At 43.4% G+C, this 11,661-nt stretch overlaps 1 protein-coding gene across 4 annotated transcripts in view; it reads right to left on the minus strand.

Moving 5' to 3' along the window:
* CNMD (chondromodulin) overlaps positions 1-10,822 on the minus strand; it is a 36,462-nt gene extending 25,640 nt beyond the window's left edge. Inside the window, exons 1-3 of one of the 4 annotated variants that reach the window (XM_054446917.2) lie at positions 10,576-10,814; positions 9,977-10,117; positions 4,125-4,265 (exon numbers count right to left, since the gene is read on the minus strand). In XM_054446917.2, the coding sequence (XP_054302892.2) occupies positions 4,125-4,265; positions 9,977-10,117; positions 10,576-10,728 (435 nt within the window). In that variant the 5' untranslated portion in view covers positions 10,729-10,814. Of the gene's footprint in view, positions 1-4,124; positions 4,266-9,976; positions 10,118-10,575 lie in introns of all 4 variants that reach the window. The other 3 variants (XM_054446916.2, XM_054446915.2, XM_054446914.2) reach the window with 3 other exon arrangements.
* Positions 10,823-11,661: the final 839 nt, after the last annotated feature.

Raw genomic sequence — 11,661 nt, forward strand, 5'->3', positions numbered from 1 at the left:
GGCTGCACATTTTTTTCTTTCTAAGGTATCTCATCTATTTCTATGACTTAGACCAGAGGTTCCCAAGGATGGTAGGAGTTCGTGTCCCCAGGAGGGCACTTTAGAAATCCTTGGAGAAGTTTCTTGTTGTCACAAAGATTGGGGGCACTCCTGACCTTTATTGCACAGGGCCCAGGGACGGCAGGTCCTGCAGAGCCTGGGACAGTCCTGAAGAACTAATTGTCCTGGGTTGGAGGAAAAAAACCTGTTTGTAAATATCAGTGTCTAGAACCCAATGTTGTTTTATTTGTAAACACAAAGTAATTTTTGGCATAGTCTTAATGTACAACAAATTTCCTAGGAATGCAATTACTGTGAAATGGAGAGAAAACAGTACTTTTCTTCACTGTTTGAGAAAATTACATAGCATTTAAATTGCCAACACACACTTGTGTCTGTCTGCATTTTGGGCTGTGGCATTGACAGTCATTCAGCTTCTACTATAAGTGTTTGACTTTATATCTTCTAGTGCATCTGGCTGAACATTTACATATGAAGTCCATATTTTTAATATAAATTAGTTTCATTTCATTTTTCCTTTACCTTATAGTTGGAGGCTGAATTGATAGGTTATGCTATCTTTACTTTCTCTAGCTTTTTAAATAAAAAATTTCAAATATTCACAAAATTAAAAGGATTATACAGTGAACCCCCATATGCCCATCAGTTTATTCTTTCAATTTCTTTTTTTTTAAATTTTGTTATTATTATACTTTAAGTTTTCGGGTACATGTGCACAATGTGCAGATTTGTTATATATGTATACATGTGCCATGTTGGTGAGCTGCACCCATTAACTCGTCATTTAGCATTAGGTATATCTCCTAGTGCTATCCCTCCCCCCTCCCCCCACCCCACAACAGTCCCCGGTGTGTGATGTTCCCCTTCCTGTGTCTGTGTGTTCTCATTGTTCAGTTCCCACCTATGAGTGAGAACAGGTGGTGTTTGGTTTTTTGTCCTTGTAGTTTGCTGAGAATGATGGTTTCCAGCTTCATCCATGTCTCTACAAAGGACATGAACTCATCATTTTTTATGGCTGCATAGTATTCCATGGTGTATATGTGGCACATTTTCTTAATCCAGTCTATCATTGTTGGACATTTGGGTTGGTTCCAAGTCTTTGCTATTGTGAATAGTGCCGCAATCAACATACATGTGCATGTGTCTTTATAGCAGCATGATTTATAATCCTTTGGGTATATACCCAGTAATGGGATGGCTGGATCAAATGGTATTTCTAGTTCTAGATCCCTGAGGAATGGCCACACTGACTTCCACAATGGTTGAACTAGTTTACAGTCCCACCAACAGTGTAAAAGTGTTCCTATTTCTCCACATCCTCTCCAGCACCTGTTGTTTCCTGACTTTTTAATGATGGCCATTCTAACTGGTGTGAGATGGTATCTCATTGTGGTTTTGATTTGCATTTCTCTGATGGCCAGTGATGATGAGCGTTTTTTCATGTGTTTTTTGGCTGCATAAATGTCTTCTTTTGAGAAGTGTCTGTTCATATCCTTTGCCCACTTTTTGATGGGATATTCTTTCAATTTCTAAGGCTTTTTGTTATATAAATGGGGCATTCAGTCCGAGGGGGTTGGCTTAAAGCAACAGCACTGGTGCTTGTGAGAGTATAACTAGAATGTAACTCATACAGTATGAATGAACTTGGCTTTTCTATCTCTCAGGGTGGAGAGCCTGGAGCACTTTTTTCAGTGCTATCCTCTGTCGGGGGTTGTTTTTTTCCACTGGGTTCTACTAAAATCTTGGTGGAGTCCTGAATGAACTGGGGAGACTGTTCATTTACAATTCAAAACCTTTTATAATCTAGCCCCACCTGCATCCCCATCTTCTTTCCTTCCCCAAGTTGGGCTGAACTGGGCTACTTAGAATTAGAACCCTGGAGCGAGCCTGCACATTCGTGTTCACTATTTTTCCCTGGGCCTGGAGAGCCTTCCCCTACCTGTCTGATAGTTGAAATCCTAATTATTCTTCAGGACCTGATTTGGTCATCACTACCTCTGTAAGACCTGCTCCAGTCCCCTATTCAGCAAGGATGTTTCCTCTCTGTTAACAGCTCATTGGAACACGTTTTCCAGGCTAACCTGAAGCTATTTCTGTGTGTGCGTCTGCCTCCTGAACTGAACTGAAGGGTCCTTGAGGGAAGGGTCAATCATTTTTGCATTCCCCCTGCTTAGCACCATCCCTTGCACACAGTATGTCTCAATAAATGCTTCTTGAATTTGACTGTTGATTCAAAATACAGGAGAAAGTAATAGCGTAGGTACCATAGTGGCTGATTCATGTGTTTTCAAAAGTTCAGGCTTGTTTAAACCCATAACACGTTCTATCCATCAAAAAAATATTCTACTCACCAGTTCTGACTTAGAGAAATGTGGAAGCTATCAAAGAGAATTGATCAGTTTATAAAATATCTGTGGCCCTGTTGGTCTATGAGAACAAAACACAATCGATACCATTATTAGAAAAGAACCAAAGGATTATAAAACAGAAATATAGGTTTGCTATTAAAATATGTTAAAAGAATATTTTTGATACATGAACATCTCAAGAAAGATGAATCTTTTCTTATTCATCTTTGTAGCTCCCTTTGCATATCTTAATATTGTGGCACACCACAGGTATTCAATTTCTGGATTGAATAATGTGTGTTGGGGAGTCACATTTTATTAGTTTATATTGAGTAGTACAAAGAAAAAATGATTTTACCCTGTCCTGGGTCTTGCAGTAAAAGTCTTTAATAAGTGCAGAGAAATTATACTTGTGCATTGACCAGAATCACGTGCAAAGCTATGACTAAACAAAGTGCATCTGGGCACATACAGAGCAGCAGAGGCTGTTCCCAGAGCAGAGACCATTCTGAACATAGTCCTTGTCATGATCAAATAATATCTGACATCACAGTAGCTCTAATGTTAGCATCTGTTGGGTATTCAAATGGACTTATGAGGTATATTTTGATACCAACAAGAGGAGTGCTTTCACTCAAATGAAAAGCATCTTTAGCTTTTCTCATCAATCAGAGGAAGATGGGTCGATGAGGTGTTTGTGGACCAATAAACTATCAGAAGAGACATTATTTTCAAGAGCCTTTTTTCATTATGAAGTTTCACCTACTCCATCTGCAGATTTAACAGGAGAACACAAATAGTGATGCCTCTTCCTCACAGTAAAACATGAAAGAGCATAAAATATTTATGTTGGCCAACAGGAAATTCGGCCTGGAATGACACTTTGGTTTGCAGATGTACACCAAAACATTGCTGCACAGCCTAATGTCTCAAATTGCCTGTAAATGAAATTTTTGTTAAAAAATCGAAACTAAACAGTCTCCTTTTCAAAGGAGATGTGAATGTTTTATCTCTAATATGCTATGGTAATATGCTATGGTCAGAAAACATATGCTATAATAGGAGAATTTGCTCATGGTCATTTTCTGGATTAAATAGGAAATCAGAATTGAGAAAAGTATGCAAATAGATCCCACCTGTTGTTGATGAGATTATTAGGTCATTAAAATTTCCCTCTTCTTCAGAAATTTACATTTCAAATCTTGCAACATTCTTGGATTGTTTTGAGCATTTTATTCATCATGTTACAGAAATCCGCTTGAAAAGAAATAGCTCCTTCAAGTCTTTCTGCCAAGACTTTTATATAATTTCAAGAAGAACCTGCTCTTTTCAATACTATGGTATTGTGGTTTTTTTCTTCCAGTTTTAAAAATCAAGTTTTATTTTGATCTCTAGGGACATACCTTTAATTTCCTAGAAGTAAAAAATTTTTTTCAAAACAGCTAAATCCTTATGTACATGAATTCAATAAAGGTGGTTCTTTTTGTTTTTGGTATTTTACAACTGAAGTGTTGTTTTTTTCTTTTGCAAATATAAAGGACAAAGTCTGGTCCTTTCTCAGAGAGAATATGCTACATGTGTGGATTAGTGGCACTACAACTGCTATAAAGAACAGTTACCATTTGGATGTGTGTGAGAAACGCTGCTTCTCCTTGAATTAGAAAAGTCCCCCAGGCTTGCCTGGTTAAATTCTCTAAATGCATGAAATATACTTACATTCTGGAAATCATTAACTTCAATTGCTTCTTCAGCTCCACTTCCCATTTTAAAGGTCTCCAAGTTGTTCCCAGCATCTATTTCCATTGACCCATCTTGTAATTTCCCATTAATACTCATGGTGTAATGGACATTGTAAATCTGAAAGTGAGCATAAGAGTTAGTGATGGTTTCTTTTTCGAGCAATTCAGGGCTTATCTTTAGAACGGCAGTGTATGAGGTAGCGTCCATATGTTTCAGAGATACATGAGATAGTCCTTAATAATAATACATTTACATATGACGACTTCATTCATACAGCAATCAGTTAACGCAATGATTTCCTTAAAAATACCTTAAGAGTAAAACCTTTGGTTGTCTCTGACACCTATTCCAATAGCTCCGTAATTTGCAATGCTGGCTGTACTTTAGAAGCATCTGGGTAGACTCTCTGGGTACCATGCCTGGGTTTCACCCTGGACAAATTAAATCAGAAGCTGTGGGGAGGGCACTTGGGCATAGGTCTTTCTTTTTCTAAAGCTCAATTCTATTATGCATCTGGGTTGAGCACTATTGATAGATAAATGGAAATTGAGGAGGCAGAAGCTTAATTGGGCTCCCAGCTGAACATGTCTGCAGTGGCACCTCAATTTCACAAGTTGTTTTCATCCTTTGGTCAAGATTAGGCATGCAGTGTCTCAGGTATATGGTATATGGTATTAGGTGTATGGAAAGGACTGCAGACAGGACCAGGGTATGCTTGGTATAGAGCAGCATGTGTGTAGAGGAAGGCCAATGTGCATGTTTGTTTCAGCTCAAAACGGTAGTACTCCCTGAACGACTCTATGGGGCAGGCCCATGGTGCTGTAGGGCATTTTGTTATGAGATGTGTGGGGAGTGTGGAAGAGGGGAAGGGACCTGGCGCTGCAGAAGAGCACCAGTCCAGTAATCAGGAAAACAGGTGGCCACACCACTCATCTCTGGATCTTGTGAGTTGCCACGAATGTATAATGAAGTTGGACCTCAGAGGTGGCTTTCATCTATGTCCTTAGAACTCTTGGGATCTCCCGGGCATGGCCTAGAGGTGAGGATGGCACTGTGGCACTCTGTTCTCTCCTGTCCATCCATAGTCTAACCAGAGTGGCTCTGCTTTTTCTGTCTTATGTGTTGCATTTCTGAGTAACATTTTGTTAGAAAGACAAATTTCAACACTTAAAACATTTTTTTTTAAAGTTTGCCACTAATAGCTGACCTAAAGGGCTCAGACACCTGATTACTGCACTGGTTTCAAAATAACTCAGATGCTGCTCCTGCTCAGTGTGCTGCTGTCCTGGTAGACCTTTCTGTGTGGCAGGGCTAGGAGGTAGGTTTTTTTGTTTTTTGGATTTAGATGCATATGTATGTATATCTATATATCTTATATATGATATATTACATATCTTATATATAAATTATAAATGTATATATACACATATATATAAATCTTTAAAGGGGAGGAATGAGAACTGATGAAAAACTGTTACTACTTAATGTCAGGTCAGCCAGTCAAAACTGCAAATAGCTTAGATCCAATTCAAGTCTGATTTTTCTTCCTCATTATGAAGAGTGACTGCTACATGCACAAACACTGGAAAAAGGATCTGTTATTGTTGGATCCATTTCTTGAAGAAAACTCACTATTACAAGACCCACAGTGCACTATTTTATTATCAGCAGAGATACAGAAATGGCTTTGCTATCCAGCACCCTTTTAGGAACAGCATTCATTCAGCAGGACAGAAAATACCAGTGTCCTTTTTCAGCTCAACCATCCCTCATTGCCCCTCCTTCCCTGTCTCTTTCTGAGGAACTTAGATGTCTGCAATTTACTGTCTCCTAGGCTTCCCTGATCACAAGAACTACTCCTGGGGGTTCTGATTTAGTGGAGCTAGAGCACAGCCCACCAGTCTCTTTTCCCCTTGCCCCTCAGGTGGCCCTTATGATCAGCCAGGTTTGGGAAACCTGTTTTCTTTGGCTGAGACGGGACTCCTGCAGATGAGATTTGGAAAGAAGTTTCTGTTCTGTCCGGTGCTCTCTGAGCAGCCAGTGTTCATATGGGTCAGTGATGACTGTCAGAAGGAGCCTGGTAGGAAACACCCATGTGAGTGTCTTCCACTCATGTGACAAGAGGTTCTGTGTTTTTTTTTTTTTTTTTAAGAACATTGCACATTAAAAGCTTTTACTTTTACTTTTACTAACTAGTAAAGCAATGCAACATTTAAGAACATAACCATTTCTAAATTCTTAGCAGTTCTTAAGGAGACAAGGTTGTCACACTAGAAGAGTGGCCTGTGGTCTGAATTTCACATTCCTCCCCCACTACCTCTGGCTGTCTTCTCCCCAGAAAGCCTCCCTAACTAGGTGCAGGGATATCCAATCTTTTGGCTTCCCTGGGCCACAATGGAAGAAGAATTGTCTTGGACCACACATAAAATACACTAACATTAATGATAGCTGATGAATTTTTTTTTAAAATCTAAAAAAAAAAAAAAATCTCATAATGTTTTAAGAAAGTTTGCGAATTTGTGTTGGGTTGTATTCAAAACCGCCCTGGGCCACATGCAAGACCACGGATTGGACAAGCTTGACGTAGGGCATCTTGGTTGTGCAGCTGCAGCCCACGTTTTTTTTTTTTTTTTTTTTTTTTGAGATGGAGTCTTGCTTTGTCACCCAAGCTGGGGTGCAGTGGCACAGTCTCGACTCACTGCAACCTCCGCCTCCCAGGTTCAAGCCATTCTCCTGCCTCAGCCTCCCAGGGAGCTGGGACTACAGGCATGCACCACCACGCCCAGCTAATTTTTTTTTTTTTTTTTTTTTTGAGGCGGAGTCTTGCTCTGTCACCCAGGCTGGAGTGCAGTGGCGCAATCTCCGCTCACCGCAAGCTCCGCCTCCCGGGTTCACACCATTCTCCTGCCTCAGCCTCCCAAGTAGCTGGTACTACAGGCACCCGCTACCAGACCCGGCTAATTTTTTTTGTATTTTTAGTAGAGACAGGGTTTCACCGTGTTAGCCAGGATGGTCTTGATCTCCTGACCTCGTGAACCGCCCGCCTCGGCTTCCCAAAGTGCTGGGATTACAGGCGTGAGCCACTGCGCCCGTCCTTTTTTTGCATTTTTAGTAGAGATGGGATTTCACCATGCTGGCCAGGCTGGTCTTGAACTCCTGACCTCAAGTGATCCTCCTGCCTCGGCCTCCCAAAGTGCTGGGATTACAGACGTGAGCCACCACGCCTGGCCTGCAGCCCACCTTTTATGTGCACCGAGCCATCTGCATGGGGACAGCAGTGAAGCTGTCCCCCTCCTGAAGCTACTGGGGGAGGATGTTGGGGGGAGGAGGCAGTCCAGTTTCTAACATACTAGACTCTGAGCTGGGGATGAGGCTGGGCTGTTGGAGCAGCAATTACCTTATCTGCTCTAAGTCCATGGAGCTGTGGACACCCAAGGCTATTTTTATCCAAATAAGATGAAATTTATTATTTGCCAAAATTCTGCTCAATATGGTGCCTTTTACAGCCAAGGATATTTGCTAATGAGTTTTTAATAAGGCCTACGTTCTATAAGATTAATTACATAATGTTTGGGAAAATGTCTAGAAAAATTAGTCTGAGAGGAAAGGCCCCGAGCAATGATCTCCTTCCCTCATCCCACAGGGTGGGGTTGTCAGTTATCTCATATTGGTGGAAATTTCCCATATTTCAATGCCTTGTTCCATTTACAATAATGTGGATGAAAAATGGCCTCAATATTGGAGCCCAGTTCAGTCGTCCCCTGATTATTAGTACTCCGGTGCTTCATAGTCCTCCAGCTAAATTTCAGTAAACCTGTCCTAAGGGGATTTACCTACATGAAAAGGATAGGAGGTGAATTACAGCTGGTTCTCCTCTATAAACCAATATAGAGGAGCTGAGGCACAGATAATCCCCAAAGAGTGGATAATCCATTTGGTTTGACAAGTCTTTCTGTTTGACAAAGACTTACCTTTTTTGATTACATTTTGTCTGAGCTATTTAGATTTGTATTCAGGCAAAGCAGACCTGTGCATGTGCTATGCCTAGATGGTGCCAAAGTTACTCTATTTAGTATTTTGTGATTTGTTTTTCATACTTAAGTCATATGGATCAGGGAGAAAAAAACTATCATGATTTTCTTCATTCTCCTGTCTGTATAGGATATAGCAATAACTTTGATTGTTGGCAATAAAATGTGATTCACTATTCCTCTGAATTCTTAGAATTTAATACTGCTCTCCTGAACCAGACAACCAACCATCTTGCAGTAAAGTAAAAGATATGAAAAAAGGGAGCTGTGCTTATTCAGTATGATTGTTTAATCTCTCTTTTTAGAAGCTTGTCAGTTAGTGATGTTTACCTTGAATAATTAAATGACAAATGGTATTCATTTTAAAATATATCATGTCCAGAATCTTTATCAAAAAAAAGCATAGCTATTTTTATCCCCCATTGACCTATACCATTGAGGCTTTGTTATTTAAAAGATAGCATTTACATTCTAAAACCACAGAATTTCCCAAACAGATGACAATCTAAACCTGCTATTAATGGAGATGTAGATACTGAAATCATTCTCTTATTCACATTTGCTGTTTCAAACATGAGCATCTGGCCCAGCTTCTATATTTAAAATACAAATACATTAAGGCACTTTTCAAATACCCACAAAATACAGTGCAATTCTGATCTTACAAATCGATGCTTGTAAATTTGATATAGTCTCTAAAACAGACTCGGTGCTAAATGGCATGCTTATCTACATTAGACATTTGAGTTAAAAATACAAATTATGCAGTGACTGCAGAAGATGTGATGTGTAAAATGGTTGAATTGCTTTCAGCACCATTTTCTGTAAGTACTGGAATTCGTTCATGCTTTGCATTTCATGGTAGGAGAGAGAGGAAAAAACAGCAATCACCAATCCTCTGAGGATAGTGATTATGACAGAGGCCTTTGTGTGTGCCCTGGAGATGGAATTCTTTTCCATTAGTCGAAATAAGCTTATACCAGACCTGGCAGTGGTCATCAAGATAAAAATGCCCCCTTTTACATAGGTGAACACTTTCAGAGTATTTAGAGAACACACTGGAGCTCTGCCCAGTCAACTTAGAAACAGTCTTTATACTCCTCGAGAGCCATGGAGCTTTAAAATAAATGGTTGCATACAAAGAAAGTAGGACAGCAGTTAGTAAAACACCTACTATTAAACCACATGTGATGACTAGGCCAGAATTAATTGTTAAAGAGATTTTCCACCTTTAAGGAAGTTAGGCTTTTTGTTTGTTTGTTTGTTTTTTGTTTTTGTTTTTGTTTTCCAGAGAGAGAAGGGAATGTTCATGGGTAGGTCACAAAAAAACCTTCTGAAAGGCAAAAATTCCTTCCCAATGGGTCTGAATATTCCTCCACTATCTTTGTCCTGGATTTTACATCCACAGCCTTTCTTAGCAGGGAGAGGCCTTAGAGATCGTCCAGTTCCATTTCTTCCCTTCAGGACGAGTACACCGAGGCCAAAAGGTGACGAGCCTTCCCCACGGTCGCGCCACTGCTTAGTGGGAGATGAGCCGAGAATGGCCTTTCTCGGACCGTCCACTGCATTCTCCCCTACTCTACGCTTCAATCTTCTCCCGTGAAACCTTCACTTGCTTTTCTACAACGTTGACCTAAGGCGGAAAGCCGCGTGCCAGAGTGGGATGGGAGAGGGGAGCTCACGCTGGGCCCAGGGGCCCTCCGGCAGCCGCGCGCCCCTCGCCGGCCCGCGCTCGGGCTCCCCCTAGGGGCACCATAGGCCACACGGGGGTCCCCGCGCGCCGCCCTCCGGACTTACGTGACTGTCGCTCCCCTTCCAGAAGTAGAAGGCCCCGATGGCCCCGAAGAGCAGCAGCACAGCTCCCGAAATGAGGACCACGGCTCCCACCTTGAGCAGCCGCGCGGGGCTGGAGGGCTTCACCGTCACCGTAGCGTACGCCTGCGGGCCGGGGCGGGAAAGGGACCGTCACGTTTGTGCCGCCCGCACCTGCGGCCCCCCGCGCACCCGGGCCCCACGCTGTAGCCCCCAGGGACTGGGGAGTCGGGCGGGAAACAGCTCGCTCGAGCTCCTACGGGTGCCCCTTTCGCCGCGCTCCCTGCCGAGGGCCCTTTGCAGTCGGGCGTGGAAGTGGGATGAGCAAACCCCGCAGCACAGGGCCTTCGCCCCAGGACCTGCACCCTCTACCGGCCACGGGACGCCCCTCCGCACCCGCCTGTGGATGCCGTGACCTCTGCACACTCATATGCGTGGGGCGACACCCCACGCACACATTTGGGACCCAAATTTATCCCCCCGCCAACACACCCATTCGGTGGCACGCATCCCTGAGTCCGAACTGTGGAACCAGATACTCACACAACCAGGGCCCTGCGTGTGGAATCCCTGGCGGTACTCACCGGGGGGCTGCAGAATTCCACGTCATCAGGTCCCACCAGGGCAATGGGAACTTTGTCGGAGTTCTCTGTCATGGTTGCGGCGGGAGGAGCGAGGCACTCGGAGACTCCCTGGGCGCCCTGGGCTCTGTCCCGCTGCCCCGACGTGCAGGGCATTTCAACGCCGCGCGCACACACGGTGCATGGTCCCGCCTGGGCCAGCCCAGCTGTCCCCACCCCTTCCAGCGCCTCACCTCTCTCCTCCCTTCTCTCTCCCGCCGCGGGCAGCTTGTCCTGCACTCCTGGATGTCCCCTTTCCTCCTCACTCTATCCTGTCTACTGGCCCCTAAACAGCATTCCGGTGACTCTGAAGGTGTGGGGGTGGTTGCATCCCTCAGAGCGGGATGCTGAATCCTGGGACCCAAAGAAATACTCAAGTGCCAGAGCAATTAGCCATGCACCGAGGATGTCTTAGAATGTCAGCGGGCTCTGCTGTGACACCTGGCTGGAGGCCATTTCCTGCAGGGTCTTTGTATGTGTGTGTTGGGGAGGGGGTGGGGGGAAGATGGCTCATGGAAGGTGAAGGAGAAGACAACAGAGTGGTGCAGGTGGACAGGGGACACTGGCCTAAGAGTGTAAGGGTTAGGCCACCTTCTCACTGGCCTGGCATTGCTGGATGGCCCTGGGGCTGGAAAACGGAGCAGGGTCTTAGAGATGGCTCCTTGCCACCAGTTTTTCTAGGGGCTGGGTACAACTGCAGCAAAAGTGAGAGCTAAGCAGAGCAGGGCTGGAGGGAAGGAGTTGGGGAGACCAGAATAAAAGTGCATGCTGGTTGGTTGAATAAATTAAATAAGTGCAAACAAAAGCAACAATGGTAAAGCGCACACACACACACACACAGAGTACTGATGTATCCAAAGGAATAACACAAATATATGTGTGTGTGTGTGTGTGTGTGTGTATGTATATAAAATTTGCACTTTTGGAAATGCTATCTTCCAGTTCCAGGATACATGGTACTTCATTTGGATCCAGGCTTCCTTAAATTGCGTTTGATTCTAGCTTTGTGCAGAGCCCTCTGGTGAGGTGTAAGTGAGGAGCACTAGTGCG

This window comes from Pongo pygmaeus, chromosome 14 (genome assembly GCF_028885625.2).
Source record: "Pongo pygmaeus isolate AG05252 chromosome 14, NHGRI_mPonPyg2-v2.0_pri, whole genome shotgun sequence".
NCBI classification, from domain to species: domain Eukaryota; kingdom Metazoa; phylum Chordata; class Mammalia; order Primates; family Hominidae; genus Pongo; species Pongo pygmaeus.